The sequence below is a fragment of the Diabrotica undecimpunctata genome, chromosome 7, assembly GCF_040954645.1.
Source record: "Diabrotica undecimpunctata isolate CICGRU chromosome 7, icDiaUnde3, whole genome shotgun sequence".
In the NCBI taxonomy this organism is placed as follows: domain Eukaryota; kingdom Metazoa; phylum Arthropoda; class Insecta; order Coleoptera; family Chrysomelidae; genus Diabrotica; species Diabrotica undecimpunctata.
The window spans coordinates 50293739-50315103 of NC_092809.1; the positions used below are offsets into that span (position 1 = coordinate 50293739).

A 21365-nucleotide genomic window follows, 5' to 3' on the forward strand; every position below is an offset into this window, starting at 1 on the left:
ATCTATCTGGTTTTATAGATAAACATATCAGTTACGGATCAGCTCATTCGCATATGAAAGTCTTCGAGAATACCCTGAGGAATGAAAAAGCTAGAATAATTGTATAATAAACCTAGTATCAGCCGCTTCATTAGGTCGCTTACACATTATGAGACTGGATAATGAGCGAGTGCCTAAGATAATCCTAAAATTCCATAATCAAAAAAAGAAGGAAAGGACTACCTAGACAAAGTTGATTTCATAGCATATAAGATCTCAAAAAATATGTGAAGTAATGTATGAACAGAAAAAAAAATAACATTAAACATATCGCACTAATAATACAATAGTGTCGTAACTCAAAAAACATGATTTTTCAGAATCAACGAAAAACTCATTAATCATTTCCTATTGCAGGTAAAAAAAATATGAATGCATAATATGTTTCTAATTAATATTAAAGGAAGTTTCTTTGTACTTTTAGTTAAATCAAAATACTGATAATGAAGTTATTTAAAAATTTTGAGTTAACACTGTATTGCTCTAAGCAAAATGTTCGAAATGAAATATTATTTTTAGTTATGAGATTATTTATGAAATATTTCGTGTGTTACGGTTTACGTTCGTTTTTGGACTTACAACAATTTTGGGAACTGATTCTTGGTATTTGTTAACATTGGATCTAACGAGATTATATAAAACGTTAACAATGACCGAGAATTGTTGTTTTTGATATTAATAAATAAATCAAGACTGTTTTTAATTACGTTTATATTATAATCAAACAAATTCAGGTACAGATAACAAAATACAGTATTCTTGAACATTTTGTACTTAATATATATATTTAACAAAATACCTTCCAAAAAAAGAACACAAAATCTAGTCATATTTAAGTAATTCGTAGTCAATTAAAAGTACATACTTAAGAAAAACAAATTATTTAAACTTAGTTTGAATCAGTCTAAAAATCAATTATTACTGATTACAATTTTAATTTTTAATCGGTCAAATCTTTATAGTAAGTTTTCCTATTTTGAGTTAAAGGTATCTTGCTTGTGTACACTCGTGTCAAACCATTATCAAATAACGAAGTCTGGTTTTCAGTTCGTCGTAAGCTACGTACGAAAACTTTTTATAAACTTTCTTATAAAAGAAAGTAAATGGATGTTCGTTTTCAACACGAAACACCTTAATGTCACGCCATTTTATTTTGTCTGTCTCCTCATTGACATTAAAATTGTTAACCCACTCTTCTTGAAGTAATTTCTGATTGTAAAATTTTTCATTGGTCATTTGAGTCACGCTATACGGTTTGCCTGTCTTTTTAGCCGTCTGAATTAATGTCATATATTGTTGTGCGACATACACTGGACCAGATTTTATGAAACGCTTTACTTGCTTTTCTATGACGCTGTGCAAATTGTCACCTTCGTTTTGAGAGTGACCGCGAATCAGAAATTTATGGGTTATGCTTTTGACATTCATTTTGTGTACTGCGTACGCATATGCTGTAAGGATGTATTTATTTTTTTGCTGTCCGCAACAATTATCAGAATAAAATATAAAGTCCATTTCTCTACCAGGAATAGCCTGTATAATTTTTTCTATATATTACAGAGTACAACTCCCAATCTCATTCGCCGTTTCACTGTTTAGGTCAATTTCTTGAAGTACTTGATGACTCGTAAATGGTGAAGGTATAGATGATGATTGTACTTTCGCAACGTCACTGTTTTCTATTTGGGCACCAGGTTCATTATTTGTACTCTCCAGTCACAATAACGACGGTGAAGAGATTTCCTGCTCGCAATCCTCAACATTTGTTGCCATAAACTCAGGTATTGAACCTAAAAATTAATCAAGTAATATTATTATATTAAGTATATAGGTACTTGATGCAAGAATGTCACAAAGAGTGTAGTAACTCTAAATTTATAAAATAAAGTACTTGGTAAGCTTTCTTAATAACACTGCTACACATTTTTAATGAGTTATTACTATCCGATGATCGACAAATAGATAATGATTAATAAATATTTTACAAACAACAACAAAAATGATTTAAAGTGATGATTCAACAATAATGTAGCATGTCAAAAATAATGAACTGAAGCAATAATAGTGTTGTTAGTAAAAATATTAATTTAAAAAGTGCTGGTGTAAATCACTAATAGTGTAATAACTAGAAAAACAACAATGTGTTGGTTAGGTTCAAATCAACAAGAATGTAATAACTCCAAATGTAGCTATCAAAGTTACATACCTGATTCAGCAAGAACGTGGAAACTCAAAATGATGAGCAAAGCAACACGTGCGTTCCCGATCACTATTGGTCGCAACTAAAGATGACGCGATATTATCAGAAGGATGACAACAGTCTGTCAGTCATGAATAATGTCTTATGGTCTCTATCTCTTATTCATTTATTCCACTATTAAAACAACAGTTTTATTGACTTATAGGGAATTCAATTTCACGTATGAATATACTGTTATGTCAATTTCGTAACATTTTGAGTTGCGACACTATTGTATTATTAGTGCGATATATAAATGGGGAGACTTGTATAAAAATCAGCAACCAGTCAGAGATGTCACCTAAATTGATAATATGTATATTTTAGCCCTAACCCTCCCTTCGTGTTAAGCATTAAAACTAAAAAAAACATTTTCCATTTGAATTGAACGACACATATGAAAATAAATATAGCTAAATATGAATATTGTTTGTAAAATTCATTCCTTTATTTGTATAAAAATCAATTTCTACTTTCTTTGTACAACGAAATCGTACTCTAGATCAAGAACTGGTGGTACCAGTATTGTTTTACACTTAAACGAGAGAATGGCTTATGTAACAAAAATCGCTTTCACTTGAAAGAGATTTATATTTAATTGTCAGGTCTTTTTACGGTCCGTGATGTAGGTTAATCTTATACATCGGTCAGGATGTGTTTACAAAGTGAGTTCTTTTTCGTAAAAGATTTGCTTGTAATAGTTTCATTATTTTTAGATTATGGTCATGTTTATAATTTATTTCAATATTTTCTTAGTCAAATTTCTATCTTGTAAATTAATTTAACCCTAGAATACTAACCTTATTTTTACCTTTATTTACAACCATCCTAAAATTTACTACGCTGAGAAAAAAATTGTGGTCACTGAAAAAGTATTTTATTTATCTTAATTTTACTAATTATTTTGAACAAAGAGATGTTTCTAAAACCGAAAAATATTCACCACGAAATAGACGTCGGCAGTGCTCGCAATGATCGGTTGTCATTCGAAGTTTTTTTTGACTGACAAAATTGACACGTGGCACGTTTTGACACAATAGGGCATATTCGTTCTTGCTGCGGCTTCAGATTTAAAATATTTTCAATAAGCAACTTTACCGAGCGGTTCAAAGTTGGCCAATTTACACGATACTGTAGCCAAGGTTTCGTCAGTTGTTCAGACAAAATGACCATAAATTTTTTTCTGGTAATGGTTTTTTTCTGCTGTCGTTGTTGGTTATGATTATAAATTATCCAAGAGTTTATGCAAGCTATATTTATCATACCATAGAACAGGCTAAAGAGGTCATCTTCTTGTTTTTCTGAAGATGTTCATGTTTCCGCAAATTAGGTCAAATGTGTCAAATTCCGTACTTGGTTGCATTATAAAATTTAATGATATCTGGCTTTCCAGTTGGATCACATTCTATTGAACCGTTGTGGATTGTCGACAGAAGTAGCACAGACTTATTTACTTTTGTCTTATAGGATACCGTTATTTTTTCATCATCGAAGCACAAAAAGGAATGACCAATTTCACGATTTTTGAGATTTATCATCTCGGGAGGTATTTCTCTTTTATTTTGCCGTAGAGTACTAACTACAGTTAAATTATAAGGAGGTTTTAAGAGTTCTGATGCTAGCGCTACTGACCTACACCAATTATCCATGGTTATGTTACGGTTACTTCCGTACACACCCTGAGTTAATTGTTTTACATAATATTCTCCTAGAGGCAGTCCATTGGTTTTAACTCCCTTTCCTAAATACAATTCTGCATCGAACATATATTTGGTACCTACGTCACTTCTTCTTCAGGTTCCTTCTCCTATCGGAGGTTGGAAATCATCATCGCTATTTTAATTTTATTGGCCGCGCTTCTGAATAATTCTAATGAGCTGCAACCGAACCACTCTCTCAAATTTCTTAGCCAGGATATTTTGCGTCGTCCTGGATTTCTCTTCCCTTGTATCTTCCCTTGCATAATTAATCTAAGTAATACGTACTTCTCGCCCCTCATTATATGACCCAGATATTGAATCTTTCTAATTTTAACAGCTTTTATGACTTCACATTCTTCATTCTTTGTAATACCTCTATATTAGTTAGTTTTTCAGTCCACGATATTCTGTGGATTCTCCTGTAGCACCACATCTCAAATGAGTTTAATTTTTTGATTTCAGACTGTTTTATTGTCCACGCTTCCGTGCCGTATAGTAAAGTAGAAAAAACGTAACAACGTAAATTCTTGTGCGGATCTCTAGATTAAGGTTACGGTTGCAAAGTAAGTTCTTCAATTTTATGAACGTGTTTCTTGCCATTTCTATTCTAGATCTGATTTCTTTTGTTTGATCTCCATCTCCGGTTAGCCACGTTCCTAAATATTTATATGTTGTTACTCTTTCGATCGTTGTATTATTGATGATCAGGTTATCTACATTTTATGGTTTTTTTAAGAATATCATTGATTTCGTTTTTTTGAGATTCATTTGCAGTCCGTACCTTTCACATGCATTGTATACATGTTGTATTATGTACTGTAGATCTTCCATGTCACTTGCAAATATGACCGTATCACAGTAATGTACCGTATCAATAGTAATGCTGTGTGACCTACGTCACACAGCATTACTATTTTTAGTCGATATTTGGCTGGCTTGTTTGGGATATACATCCAGAAAGGACATCTTCCCCTAAAAGCCAGTAGCTGCTCATCGATTGTTAGGTATGATCCGGGTTTATATATAAGATTATCCCATATTTCACTAATGGCTGCTAATAGGTCTGTTTGTTTTCTGTCTGGTCTAGGCATTTTATCATCAAAACGTAAACATTCTATAAGAAATTTTGTCATTAAACATTTGTCTTGTCGCTAAATGATTGTCTTTTTGGGCAGCGACAATAAGTAGTCCTAGGAGTGCATGCAATTCGTCACTTTCGAATTTGTAAGTTTTTCGACTTTATATTTTTGTGCCCCAACAGAAATTTCAGCATTTGTATATCCTACAATTTTTGCCAGAGACTCTGTACTTATAAAACAATGAAAAGCATCTAAGGGAGTTTGTGCTTCCTTGGTTTTATCAGAGGGGACTTGAACAAAATGTACGAAGTTACGTTTTGGAGTTTTAGTAGCGGTCTTTGGTTGAGAGGACCACCTGTGTCCATTTTTACCTTTTAGACTCACGGCAACCGAGTTTGCTTCTCTTTAGCTACAATTTCTGGAGATTCTTCTTCGTTTGATGGAGTTTGCTGAGCAGGATATTTCTTTTTGTTGTCGATTTTAGAGCTATTACTTTCTTTTCTTGAAAACACTGAAGTAAACTGTTTTTCCAACTCATTACTCATTTTAGAACTTCTTTTTCTTTTCGTACTACTGGATGGCAAGTAATGGTCGGAATCTGAGTCATTTTCGCTTGATGGTTTGAACTCTGATTAAGATGGACTGAATGCATCTAAAACGGCATCTTCTGTTTCAGATCCATTTTCTGATTTATCAGAATTGTTATCCGATTCATCTGACCAAAGTTCTTCCAGGCACAATTGCAACTACTCCCGCTACGTGAGAGGTCTGTGCATGTCTCTATTTTTAGTATTCATATTTTACACTAAAAAAAACAAAACTGATAATATCGTTGTTTCTGCAATTATAACGTTATTACCTACCTTCGTAATATTTACGAAGCTATGCTCATTTGCAGGCACTTCACTAATAATGTAGGCGTAACTGTACTTGTAAAAGGTTTCGATATACACTAATGCAAGAATAGATAAGCGGACGAGAGATACTGGTGCATTACTGGTGTACCCCTTCCACAATATCCTACAACAACGACCTTTGCGTCGTAAAAATTACGATGGTTAGTATTCTAGGGTTAAAGAACAAAATATAAACTAAAGACAACCCATTATGAAGAAACAGACGAAGAATATAAAGAGAACCAACAAAATAATCTGCCAAGCTTTGATGAAGTTCGGCAGGCGATACAAAAACTGAATACAAAAACAATCTTGGGGAAAGACTCTAATATAATATTTAAATTCTAAAAACTTTTAACAAATAAAATTGCTTTAGTTTTTCGGTCTAACAAAATACCAGCCCAAAACCATTATTCAGCTGCCCCCCACAATCAGTTTTAATTCAACCGTGACAATTTTACAAATCTTACTTTGTAAGATTAAAAATCTATCGTATTTTGTAGAAGCATTTCTTTCGCGGTTTTTTTTAAGTATCGTATCGAGCTTCGACTCTATATACTTTGCTCTTTTTAAACAGTTAAATAAGTCTCATATATATACTATATTAAGATTAATTTTTAAAATTCACTGCAACAGTGTGAACTATACGCTACCGAATGCTAAACTACGAAATCAATAAGCAATTTATCTCTCTCTATCTTATGGCAACGTTGATCTACTATTCCTTTCTACTGGTCCTAAGGACAAGACATCGTCATGTTTGAGTTTTACACGTCATATTATCTTACTTTTTAGATGTTTTCTATATATAAATATTCTATATAAATATATTATACATAAATATTGATTTTTAAAATACATTTTATTAGATACCTTAACGAATACAAAACGATCATTAATCTATGATATTTTCGCTGCATGTGAATGATTAAAATATAAATTGCTAGAATATCTATCATCACAAACTGGCAAAGATGTCGTTTTATCACATTCACATTTCTGAGAATCTACTGCCTACAAATTTGATTCTCAACTTATAGGAAATAACCGTAGCCGTATTAACAAATATCCTACTTATCATCAAATACAAATCAGTATTAATCAATATTATATACGAAATGGACAAACGAGCAAAAATTACGTCATACAGATAGATGTAATGTTGAAAAAATGTTCATTCATTATTCTTTCAGTATCCAGTCATTACTGCCATGGGGGTTCTAAAGAAAGCAGCGGCAATTGTGAACAAAGACTACGGTTTAGACCCAAAAGTTGCCGATGCCATCTCTCAAGCAGCAGACGAGGTCATTTCAGGAAAATTATATTCCGAACACTTTCCTCTCGTAATCTGGCAAACAGGATCCGGTACTCAGACAAACATGAACACTAACGAAGTCATCAGTAACAGAGCCATAGGTAAATAAACATATTTTATATTGGTGTTTAGGTCTGCTTTGTATATGTGGTTTATTATAGGCTGTCAATATTTGGTTCATAGGTTTTATTATATAACTAGTGATTTGCCCGTCACCATGCGATGGGGGATCCAATTAATTGCCATCTACATTCACTGCAATCAATTTCGAATCGCTGAACTTTTGCGTAAAGTCGTCTTATGAAATCGATGTACGTACAAAAACCAGCGTAATTCTAGTTTGGCAATTCATTTGTTGGGAAAGCTCGAGTTTTGTATTATATTTTTATCGATCATCAAATTCGCAGCCAATATTTTAGGATTAACAAAATTTCAAAAGAGTTAAAAATTAAATGTTTAAAATAAACTTCTTAAATGAAAGATCCGGTCTTTTAACCTCCAGATAAATATTGTCCTATCTGACAGATAGTTATCTGGAGGATAGACATTTATTTACAGAATAAAATGTACCCGTCTGTTCAAATCAAATTACGTTACGTTACACACCAATATTTTGGTGTGTTCCTTTTTCCATTTTCCTAGTTCTCTTTTGATTATACAATATGTAGTGGCAGGAATAAATTAAATTATGTAAAGAAAAATTTAATAACGAATAAAAAAATAATACATGTATATTAGTGATTCTTCTAAGGTTTCTCCATAACACTAAAATATTATATAAGGTTTGCTCAAACATCTTTAACTTCAGAAAGTTCAATAATGCCTTCATTTAGCAATTCATCTTCAAAATTGTCTTACTTTTGATCTCTCGCTAGGCTATAGAATATTGCTGTAGATGCCTATGTAAAAGGGTAGTTACATATCTGGTTTTAATATGGATTTCATTATAGAAATTTTCTTCATGGATTGCTTAGTTGACTCCTTAAAAATGGCTTCATTGTATAATCAGAATCTCCAAGTAACAACCTATTGAATGCCTAAAGTAAGTGAAGAAAAAGATGTAGAATACCTACGTTTATAATATTTTATTAACAACTATTTACAATATATTCTCAGCATATAGATCACTGTCGGTTTACTTAATCTAAACCTCTTAAAAAAGTCTTTATCGTTACAAAAATTAAAATGGTCGATTTTGCCTCAAATATTATATTCTTGCATTAAGTTTATAAACATTAAACATCATACTCCCCGATTTCATTAAATCTTCTAATACCGGATTCATGTCTCTCTCCCACAATAAACAACAATATTTAGGTTATATTTTTGATTTCGCGATAACCTGCAACATAATAACAAACTACAATAGACACAATTTATCTTCCAGATAACTATTCGGTACTTTATTAGGCAAATAAATATTTGATATTTTATCTGTCTGATAAGTTTATTTATGTCAGTTGGTAGTTCAGATTTCTTTCCTAGGTGGCGTTAGGTGTTTAAATCTAAACTAACATAAAGATTTTGTTTATTAAATATATAAAAAATATATTTTGCGAAAAAATTAATCGTATTATTAATTATAGTAATATGTAATTAATATTATTAGTATTATTAATTAAACGTATCGTTTCAGAACAAAACGACCCATGCAACGAAAACTATTGTAACTCACTTTTGGTTGAACTGAGATAATCGCTTTTGGAAATTTTTTGCAAAAATTCAGCTCTAAGAAATGGCATTATTTTTGGAAGAAATACGTCTTACACACTTAAATTTTTGATATATTATTATATAAAGGGTTTTAAGCGATTTCACAAATTAAACAACAAAAAAACTTGTTTTTCTGCTAAATTTTGAAGACTTACTATAGTTTTCGTCGAAGCATTTAAGGAAAAAAAAACACTTACTCTAGATTTAGTAACAGATTTATTGAAAAAAAAAAACATTACTGTTTAATAAATGTTAATAAAAAACATTCTTAGAACCTAACTGTTTCCAATTTGTTCCGGAGTTCCACAAGGAAGCATACTAGGACCCACCCTCTACTTAATATTCACATCAGATCTCCCAACGACGACCAATACAACAATCGCTACATATGCCGATGACACAGTTATCATGGCTTCAAATTCTACAGCAGCTGAAGCAGCCCAGGTATTACAAAATCACCTACTTAAACTAGAGAGCTGGCTTAAGCTGTGGCGGGTCCAAGTTAACAGTTTAAAATCAACACAAATAACGTTTACTTTAAAAAAAGGTGTCGCGCCACCGGTTTCTATAAACAACACTCCACTACCAGTTAATAACGTCGTTAAATACTTAGGAATCCATTTGGATAGCAAACTTAATTGGGGCATCCACATCTGGAAGAAACGCCTTCAACTCAGCTTAATCTACAGGAAAATGTATTGGTACATGAGTCGAAAATCAAATCTTAGCCTGGAGAACAAACTTCTGATATATAAATGTATTTTAAAACCGGTATGGCAATATGCAGCACAAATCTGGGGTACAGCAAGTAATACCAACATACAAAAACTTCAACGTTTCCAATCGAAAGTACTGCGCCAGATCTGTAATGCCCCTTGGTATATCACGAACCACAGATTACACCACGATTTACAGCTACCAACAGTTTGCGAAGCAATATCTGCTGTAAACTCTGTATACAAGAACAGACTATCCTGCCATCCAAATCCGCTGGCCACGGATCTGCTCAACATTTCACACGTAAGAAGATTAAAACGACCAGACCCTTTGGACCTCTAGTAAATCAGGAAAAATAGAACATAGTGTCATGGTGCGGTGAAATAACAAGTTTCTATTCAGGTGTTTTCTAAATCTTTCCTTAATTTGTGTTTTTGCCTTGTAATTCTCATATGTGTGTCAGTGATGTTTACCTGTATTAAACTCTGTTTGTTAAGTGAAAGTTTAAATTAGTTGATATATCATAGATTATATTTATGCTATCTTTTACCTGGGTGCTCGCCACTGGGCAGCTTCCCACTATGTTATTGTACATATATACATATTGCTTATTGTTTATAATGAGACAGATTGCAATAAACATTGGATGTTAAAAAAAAAAAAAATTTATTGAAAAAAAAACATTACTGTTTAATAAATGTTAATAAAAAACATTCTTAGAACTAATCGGAATAACTAAAATTAGAATCTTGTTCATATTCTTCATTGTTGTTACTTTTTGCTTCCATATTTTCACTCGTTTTAATATTCTGTCCCTTTTGTATTTTCGTCCCATTCTCGGCTTAAGGGAAAAATAAAACTCATGGTAAACCTCAGGAATGCTAGGAAGACTGTTTTTTTCTCATTTATTGGAAGCAAGCTTGTATACAGTCAAGGTAATTCTTTAGAATTATCGTTTTTTATTGTATTTCTTTTAATCTTTTTTAAAGTTATTATTTTCAGCTCATCGGCATAGTCATATTTGAACTTCATTTTATGATTAATTTATATTTAAATGGGAATAAGCCACAATTAAAGGTTAAAATACGTTTATTGACGTTTCAATTTCCACTTCGGAAATCGTTCTCCGAAGTGCGTTCTCCGAAGTGGAAATTGAAACGTCAATAAACGTATTTTAACCTTTAATTGTGGCTTATTCCCATTTAAATATAAATTAATTTAAAATGCCACAAGAAAATAGCTTCATTTTATGAGGCATATCTGATAAAAAGTGCACTTCGTTAATCTTGCTTATCTTTAGCTTTTCTCCATCATTATCTTTATCCCAATTTTCTAATTTCACCTTTTTAACAGCATGCATGTTGTCTCCTTCGTTTTGTGTATGCCCTGCTTCTAGGAATCGATGAACTATTTGAATATTGAGATTGATAGAAGCATAAGAAAACAGTGAGAAAAGAAAACGGTTGCGGTTTTGTCTGCCATAGTTATCAGAGTAAAGAATAATCTTTTTTACTCCGGTTTCCTTTTGATGATTTAAAAAATGTAAAATGCAACTGCTTATTTCGTTTGGCCCTCTTTTCGCAAGAACATCGTGCCACACATAACAATAGCCTTTGTTATTTCTCATATCATAAATTGTAAAATTATATATGGCGAGTTTACTCTTGTAATAAAAGTCGCTTACAGCAGATTGGGGCGTTACGAGGACTTTCTGTAAATCGAACAAAAGGCACAAACTGACCTATCATTGATCGCCGCCTCCTTATCTGCATCCTTTAAAGCTCTGGCAGCTATTTTATTAGAAATGTGTTTATCAAACCTATCTTTTATTTTAAGTTTATCTTCTGGACTTGCTAGTGGATAGGCTGTACAGAAGCTGCATTGGTCCTTTTTTGGTTTAAAAAATGCAAGATCGAACTGGGCATTAATAATTTCCCTGTATTGTCTTAAAGTACCTACTTCTACAACATTTCTCTCTTGCATGTATTCTAAGTACAATCGATCCATTATTCCAAGGTTAAGACTCTCCTCCAAGTACATTTTTGTTGACTTTTATCTGGTGTAGTGGGAAGGCACCACAGGAAGAAGTTGAATGTGATGTCGTATCGAGTTTAAGATGTTTTCATCAATTTTATTTGGTCTTGTAGCATGTTTCCCTCTTCTATCTGCCTCAAGGGATCCACTGTTTCCAATTTTACTTAAAGCGGTTGTTATCCACTATTCGGATATTCCATAAGTATTGAGGAACATAGCTTTGCAAACCGGTATGTCGTTGTTGTTAAGAGCGAGCAAATATTTTCTAGATAAATTTCTTCTTGATTTGCCGTCTGTTTTTCTCACTTGCTTCTTATTCTCTTTCTTAACGTATCTTGCTATGTAATCCCATTGTCTAGTGTGATCACCAATTTTCCAAAATTCTTTAAACAATATCTTCCTATTTTCCTCACTTATTTTCTCTCGACATTTATTTCTACAGGCTTGTTACGCTTTCTACAGACGTTGACACACTTAATTAGACTTTTAACTTCAGTATCTGGCATATTAGATGAGTCAAAATCTGATGTTTGTTCTGGTTCATAATTAGGATCGAGATCTGAACTATCTGACAAGTTCTAAGTAAAGTTGTTGGTGTTATCAACAGTTATATTAAGTAATAGTGATGTACCCAATTGTGCATTATGAGCACTGATTTGCTTGTCTGTAGAGTGGTTGCTGGGAAATAAAGCTATATCATACGATGAGGTTCTTGCATTTGATACAATGGGTACTTCACTAGCACAAGTAAATTCAGTGATTGGGGGTCATTCAATTCTAAAAAAAGGACCAGTTAAAATAAATAAATAATAAAAGCAATGAACATACCTTTATTCACTGGTACATTATTTGCTAATTTTACAGGTATAAGTAAACTTGGTTGTAGTTTCATAGATTGTAATATATATGTGCTAGAAGGGCATACGGTTTTCGAATGTTCTTTTATGAATGCTCAAATAGAGCTTGAAAAGAATAATAATACCATAATAGTAAGTCAACTCAAGCGTTTTTTGAGTTACTATAGTCTTTGTTGCATGGGTCGAAAATATGATTGACTTAGAAGATTGAAATGTCAGTTGGTAGTTCAGATTTCTTTCCTGGGTGGCGTAGTTACTCTTCCGAACAAACAGTGTGACTTATCGTCCTAGCCTTTTATATAAATAGATTTTATATATCCCAGGCCCCTATGATCGTCTTGATTTTTGTATACATCTTCTTGTCCTGACGATATTTTTCATTCCAACTGCGTTTGTTATCATTTTTAACTCAATCAAAGATAAATGTAAGTAAACCCTAATATTATTGGTTATGCAATTTTTCATTTACTTTTCAGAAATTATGGGCGGTAAACTAGGATCCAAAACCCCCGTTCATCCAAACGATCACGTCAACAAGAGCCAGAGCAGCAACGACACTTATCCCACCGCCATGCACATCGCTGTAGCAGTAGAAATAGAACACACTTTATTGCCAAATCTTAAGATGCTTCACGAAGCTTTGGATAAAAAGTCCAAAGAATTCAAAGATATAATCAAGATAGGAAGAACCCACACCCAGGACGCTACACCTTTAACGCTAGGTCAAGAATTTAGCGGGTACGCTCAACAAATAGCTTTTGGCATCGATAGAATCAATGCTACATTACCAAGGTTAGTCGATGCATTATATCTTTTCAATATATTTTTTCTATTTTCTGATTTATTTTACGATTTGCACCGATTTAAACGTTGAACAAATGTTATGAAATTATACAAATTATTACCTAAAAACTATTACTGGCCTTATCTAGCGAAGAAATAAATTGTAACTACTTCTGGTGAACACTAAGCCAAAGTGGTGAACACTAAGCCAAAATCAATTCCATATTATTTTTTCGAATAAAAATCGTTTAGGGCACTTTAGTAATCGTTTATTTGTATTTTAGAGTGAGGATGTTGGCTTTAGGTGGTACAGCTGTCGGTACCGGTCTGAATACAAGAAAAGGATTCGCCGAAAAATGTGCAGCCAAAATCTCAGAACTAACTGGATTACCATTCACATCGGCACCAAATAAATTCGAAGCGCTGGCTGCTCACGATGCTATGGTTGAGGTTTCCGGAGCCTTGAATGTAATAGCAGTATCTATAATGAAGGTCGCCAATGATATCAGGTAATGTTCATATTCTAATAAATGATTTTCCAATGATATCCCAATGGTAATAATAGACAGTAATTTATTCACGAGCATAAAACATTATATTAAAAGCACGTTTTTACCATTCTCCCCTCCAAAATTGGCATCTTTCTATTCAGGTATGCAACCTAATTACACACAATAAAAACTACTTAAACCATTAAACAAATTTAGAAAACTCACATCTCTATTCTTTCAAAAATAATAAAATAGATTTTAGGATTCAAAACAACATTCTATAACAACGGTCTGATATTTGAAGCATACGAGCCTAAGTGTTCTTAGGCTCGTATGCTGTAATATGTTTAAAAATAATAATTGTATTTATATGAAATTATTTTAAAACGAGAATTAATATAAAAATTTAAACATTATGTTTCAATGTTGTTATCGGATGACATTATGACTTTTAAATTTTGTCAATCGTTACGAATCGAATCTTTTAGTGACAGATATTCTTTCAATTTCTTACTTCTTATTTAATGTCTATATTTTGTTAGATACACTCGCGATCATAAAATCCGGTTCACCTTGAAAATCGTCGTTATTTAATTTTTAACGAGCTTTATCGTAAATAATAATAACACAAATACAAACTAATGCATGTTTCTGAGAATTGTTGTCATCTTAACGGTTTCCTTTGTAACAAAGAATTCCAATAGTGCCGATTTCGCGGAAAAGTGCACACTTCTCCAAATGAACGGTACCTGTAACTGCCGCTTGTTTTAAATGTCTCATTTGTGCTTCGACTTTCTGTTCAAACGGAACAAACAAACGTTTATTATTGCCGCCATTAGTGTTTATTAGTGCTATTATTAGTGTTTATTATTGTTTATTTTTTGCCAAAAATGCCTTGACTGTTGTTGAAACGGCACGCATTGTTGCGCTTATGGAAGACGGTCAGACTCAACGGCAAGTCGCAAGAACTGTTGGCGTAAGCCTTTCTACGGTTCAACGAGTGCTTGAACGCTTTCAGGAGACGAGTTTGCTAACCAGACGATCTGGCTCTGGACGAAGAAGAACGACCACGGCACGAGATGACCGTTTTCTTGTGTTTCAGGCTTTACGAAACCGGACCTCAACTGCGGTTATGCAACGTAATTGTCTACAGGAAGTACGAAATTGCAATGTTAGCGTTGCAACAGTCAGAAGAAGACTTCGTTCTTCTGGACTATCTTCTCGGGTAATGGCTACAGGACCGCCACTTGGTCGGGCGCATCGAGTTGCACGACTAGCTTTTGCTCGACAATACGCGCATTGGGTAATTAATGATTGGAGCAAAGTGTTATTCTCAGATGAATCCTGTTTCTGTCTAACTGGATCCAATGGACGTGTAAGAGTTTGGAGGAGAACGAGTGAATGATTTTCACAAGCTTGCATTGCTCCAAGAATGCCATTTGGTGAAGGCTCGGTGATGGCTTGCGGAGGTGTATCTTCCGACTTCTGCACAGAATTACCCTTCATCGAAAATGGGTCCTTAACTGTCCGAAGGAACATTACGGAGATTCTGGAAGAACATGTTATGCCCACCATGGCAGGGCTTGGAGAAGACGCCGTTTTATGCAGGACAACGCGCGACCGCACGTTGCCAGGATCAGTATGCAATACTTGGACGAGGTTAGAATTACGAGGTTACCCTGGCCAGCTAGGTCTCCGGACCTGAATCCCATCAAACATATCTGGGACGATTTGAAAAAAAGTATTCAAACCCATACACCTCCTCCTAATAACGCACAGGAGCTTAAGGATCTGTTAGTGAGAGAGTGGAATAACATACCTCAACATGTAATCCGGAGAAAAATTGAGAACATGCCCCGTCGTCTGCATGAGGTTATTAGAGCAAGGGGAGGCAATACACGATATTAGTCATTGAAATTCCACTGATGTTTTACCAAGTTCTGTATTTTTCATTTTTTCTTTCGTATGTCAGTTTCAACAACTTGGTTTGTTTTCGGCGTTTTCAATAAAAACAATAAAAAAACCGTTTTTTTTTTGTTTCAAAACAAACATTGATGACAAATAAAAAATACATTAGCTTAAAAAAAAGGTTATTACTGCACCAGATGCAAAAATATTCAAGAAACTTGAAATTTTCAAGGTGACCCGGATTTTATGATCGCGAGTGTATTTTTCATGCATTTTTCATGAGGAGCAACTGTCCAAAATATATGATATTGAGTTATAGACAAGACTAATTGAATTAAACCTAGTTAAAAGTAAATATTTTATTGACTACAGAAATTTATTAATAAAAGTGTTTTTGACAGAAAGTTGGAGTTTTTTGTTCAATTTCGGAATTTCCAATTTTTAAAGGTTTCATTTTGTTGGATTTATCTCAAGATTGTTTAAACATTGCGTGAATTTATAGCTTTTGCTCCATATGAATGGATTTATTTCGTTTTGCCTAACCGTTGGTTGGATTTATGTCATTTTGCTAAGTAAGTAAATACCTAAAGGTTGAAAATAAAACACCAGTATACGAAAATACTATTATTTATTGATAAAACAAAGCTTCTCAAATATGTAGGCCTGTATCATCTTCTAGACCTAGACAATCAAATTCCTGTTCCATTGCATCACCTTCATTAGCGATGGCATCTTCTCGGTTTTCTAGAATGTCCTTATACCATTTAAGGACTTCTTCTTCCCACATATTTCCATATCATACAGAATCCAATCAGATGAAAGGCTTTTTACAGCTTCAAAAGAGCGGTAAATTTCTTTATATTCTTGTTTTGTCTTTAAAGAAGCACATTTCTTTAAGGCCTTTTCAACGATTTTTTCTTCAGCCAATAGTAGAGGGCATGGATAACATGGGCGTTTTTAAATATACGTTAAATAAACGAAGTTTTTGTTTATATTCAAGATTTAATGAATTTAGATGACAAAGTAAAGCAGATGATAGTTCCATCGATCCTCATCCAGCCATATCTTCTGTCCATGTGTCGAATACGGGACTTTTAGCGTGCATGTCGACACAGCATAAAACGATAAAAACTCACTTGTTGAGCATAAAAAGCATCATTAATAGGTGTTCGTGGAAGGGACTGCACTTGCTGCATATCAAAGCAAAAGGTGATTGAATCCGGTGGCACTTCTCTTGCTAACTAATAAAAAGCCTTCCCTCTTTTATTATGAATTCTGTACTGTAATATCAATTCGCTTGTTTCCTTGTCATCCTTTGCTATTTTAATTTTGTGATTTAATCGAGTATACAGATAACAGCAATCAGATACAGGGGAAGAAAATCCGATATTGAATTTTGTTCTAAAAATATTGGCAAACATCATCAAACTGATGATATGGTTAGTATATGTACATTGTGAGTTATATAGTTTATGTAATTTTGATATATTTAGGTTGGCAGATAAATAGATCTTCTTTGATTTTGATCTGTTATAGTGACTTTCACAGCCTTTTAGGTTTCCAATAAATTCAATATTTTCTTTATCTTTACTGTTTTCTGAGAAACCTTTATCTCCCCTCTTCTTTCTTTTAGTGCAACAGTATTTTGTTTCTTTTTTACAAACTGTATTTACTCTTCGATTACTGATGACTAGAGCTGTTGACACAAGAATTTAAGACGAAACTCTTGTGGGTCTGGTACCCCTATGGGTGGTACATGATAAAGGGTATTAAATAAACGTCTGCTATATACGAAGTTAGTTTTACGTAGTACGCGTATAAGTTGCAACATCACTGAGATTACACTGTTGTGTTGGCGAGAGAGTGTCTGGTTTGAGATGTGAACATATAATGCTTTTTTGAGCGTACTGTCCGGCTTGAGATGCGATTGTACAATGCTTTCATTGCCGTTGCAATCCAACAATTTATAGAAAAAAAGCAAACTGCCGATCCCAACGGTTTCAACGGCTTGTAACTAGCTTTTTAAAGTGAATTTCTTAACATAATCTCAGCAATAAACTATTTTCTTTTTCATATATATATATATATATATATATATATATATATATATATATATATATATATATATATATATATTATATACGAAGAAAATGCATAAATAGAATAATAAAACTGAAAGATCTATTACAGTTTAAACGAGGATTCCGAAAACATTAAAACTTACTGACCCAATTCCGAGTAAACATTAATATCTCTTTGTCTAGCGAAGCCAAAGGGGGTTGGATACGAGGAAGAACATTTTACAACCAGATGTTAAGTAGTAAAAACGGAAATTTTCGACTGGTTTTAATTTGTGATAAGGTATATCGAACGCTATCATAAATATCGAACCGTGTTTTAAATTATATTAACTAAACAATTTCTTTGTCAATATACTTAACCTTGTCGGCTTCCATTTTTTTCCATACTGAACCATAATATCATAAATCACTACTAATTAACGTTTCCTAGCTTTTAAATTTTTGTCAAAAAATCTTTTCTGGTTGGTTGAAAATCTTATTTACTTTTAAAGTCTTTAAAACGCTCGCAGTCATTTAAACGGTATTGGTAAGTGACCTCTTAAACGTCTGCCAACTATAGTCTTTCCCACCTTGACTTTACAGTACAGTTTCTTATGACATCATCATTCTGGCTTTACAGTCCTGCGTGGGTCCTAGCCTCCTCATTTCTCTCCAGTCGTCCCTATCCATCGCATTTCTCCGCCAAGCACGTATTCCCATATTTCTGCTGTTCCTGTCTTCATAAATGTTATCATGATGATCAACAGTGGTGCGAAATTTTATCAGAAACAGGTTTGAAGCAAATAAACTTTTTTTCTACTGGATACCTATAAATAACTTAGGTATTAATATTATTGACATTTTGTGGCTGTCAGGGGTTCTAAAACAATTTTTTTTTTCGAAAAATACCTTTATGTGAATAAAATAAAAATAATTTTGTATAAAACATTTGTATAATAATTTATTTAAGAGCATCAATATGTTAAACCTTAATAAATACGTAGGTACCGACATAAATAATTAAAATGTATTTAAACTGTATATTTAAAAATTGTCGATATTCCACATCTGTTTTTCTATGCTAATTACATGTTGCAGATAATTATTCCATTTTTGTGGAGTACGCTTCATGTATTAGATTTTCTACTTGCTCCTTCTTAAAGTTTGTGTTATGTCTTGCCACGAATCTTTTTATTTCACTCTAAACCAGCTCTATCGGATTTAGTTCACAGTGATATGGAGGTAATCTAAGCAACTTAACATTCTTACTTTTTGCAATTTTATCTACGATACGCTCATCATACTGCGATTTAAAATGAGCTACAACGTCCAACAGTTCGGATTTTAGGTAATCTTCTTCGAAATAAATATCCTTTGAACGCAACCACTTATTTATTTCTTCCTTGTTGTCAGAATTGTTCGGAATTCTTTCCAACTTCCTGGAGTAATACGACGATTACCATTACAGTTTTATTGGGAATATTTGGAAGAAGTTTAGTTTTAAACCAATTTTCGAAAAGAGGTCCATCCATTTCGTCATGATAGTCTGCTGTATTTTTCTTTGCGAAAAAAAGGTAGTTCGGCTCCTTTAATAAAATCATCTTTACTTCCTGCATACAGTAAAACGAAGCGTGGGCCACGTGCAGTAAGGGGTTTCAAGCCTGTAGTGAGTTCACGAACAAATGCATCCCTATGTGACGATACGAAAGTGTCCTTCCATTCATAATTGACACTGTGACCAATATTTACCTATGATTCGTCCAAATATACAATGTTGTAGTTTTGTTCCCGAAATGTACAAATTTCTCTCAAATATCGATGGCGACAAGAAATAATTTCGGGTTTTTCTATCAACATTGACTTTCTGTCCCGTTTTGTGTACACAAATCCAATGCCCTTAAGTAGTCTATGCAGTGTAGTTCTAGAAAAATTAGGTAGATGTTCGTCTTTATTTACTACTGTTAATAGGCAATAGGTGCCGAGGAATTTTCTTTTCTTACAGAGTAAATTGTTTTTTCGGAAATAACTGTTTCTACTGCCACTGTTTGTATTATTTTTGAAAGTGAATCGTATCCTTGATTTACACGATAATTCACCATGTTTAGGACCCTGGTAATGTTCGATTGAAAATTCTTTTGAAGAAAATCGGCATCGCCGCGCTAAAAACTCCCATAAGGATTTCCTTGCCGTATGTTCGTGTACTGTAAAGTCAAGGAGGGATAGACTATAGTAATATAGCGGGACTTTGAAGATTATGACTTTTATGAGCTACAGAAGTATTTCTATATTACAATAATGTCAGATATAAATGTTTGCTATCTCAAAGAAAGCTTTTTAATCAATTTTAAATTGTTTGCATATGTTTTTCCGATAATCTCGGTAGATTACAAATCAGTTGATGGACTTTTATTATGTTTAAGTTCGCAAGTTGATAAAAATTCATGAGATTTATTATTTACAAATTTTGGACCATTACCTGATTAGAAAATCTGGGTAGCAAAAACTGACGTTAAATTTTTCGCTACATTTCAATAGTTAGTTTATATATTTATTGATCAAATTTCAGAATATTTAGAATTTAACTCAACAATTAATAAATAAAATAGACGCAGATAAATTAAACAAGTCAGCCTCAACACTGCTTTCCACAATGTCAATAAAAACAATATTTTATAAAGATTATTTACAAATGTTCTTAATCATTTCTAATTTATTAACCGTATTCTTCTTTTTATAGATTTTTGGCTTCTGGTCCCAGATGCGGTCTAGGAGAATTGTCACTTCCAGAAAACGAACCAGGTAGCTCAATCATGCCCGGCAAAGTTAACCCCACCCAATGCGAAGCCATCACTATGGTAGCAGCTCAAGTGATGGGCAACCACGTAGCAGTGACCATCGGTGGTTCTAACGGCCATTTTGAATTAAACGTATTCAAACCCATGATTGTATCGAACGTACTTAGATCTATCCGATTGCTTGGTGACAGTTCAAAATGCTTTACCAAGAACTGTGTCGACGGCATCGTTGCCAACACAGAAAGAATTCATAAGTTATTACACGAGAGTCTAATGTTAGTTACAGCTTTAAATCCCCACATTGGGTATGATAATGCTGCTCGTATCGCGAAAACTGCGCACAAGGAAAATGGAACTCTGAAGGGAACAGCTATCAAGTTAGGACTTCTTACGGAAGAACAGTTCGACAAATGGGTCAAACCCGAAGATATGCTTGGTCCTAAATAAAAAACAATATATTCAGTAATTTAAACACGGATTTATAAGGATTTTTGTATATATACTTTTGATTTTTATGTTTTCTCATTACAATATTTATTTTCGACTTATAGTTTTATTTGCCGATTTTTATTCGTCAAGTCAAAAAGTTGACTTGACGAATACTTGACAAAATAACAGATTTTGTAGATGTTCAACAGGTGGCGCCAGGGTTAGGCCAACTAATCAACCGCATAGATAAAATTAATATTAAACACACTCTGTTTCCGGATAAGGCCGCGTCCAACTTAGCTACGTCGAG

The 21365-nt window shown here is 33.3% G+C and overlaps 1 protein-coding gene across 1 annotated transcript in view; it reads left to right on the top strand.

The window, feature by feature from the left end:
* Positions 1 to 21170, top strand: part of LOC140445316 (fumarate hydratase, mitochondrial-like) — a 33900-nt gene extending 12730 nt beyond the window's left edge. Inside the window, exons 3-6 of the mRNA XM_072537287.1 lie at positions 7147 to 7369; positions 13066 to 13381; positions 13657 to 13881; positions 20569 to 21170. Coding sequence (XP_072393388.1) covers positions 7147 to 7369; positions 13066 to 13381; positions 13657 to 13881; positions 20569 to 21073 — 1269 coding nt within the window. The 3' untranslated portion in view covers positions 21074 to 21170. The remainder of the gene's footprint in view (positions 1 to 7146; positions 7370 to 13065; positions 13382 to 13656; positions 13882 to 20568) is intronic.
* Positions 21171 to 21365: the final 195 nt, after the last annotated feature.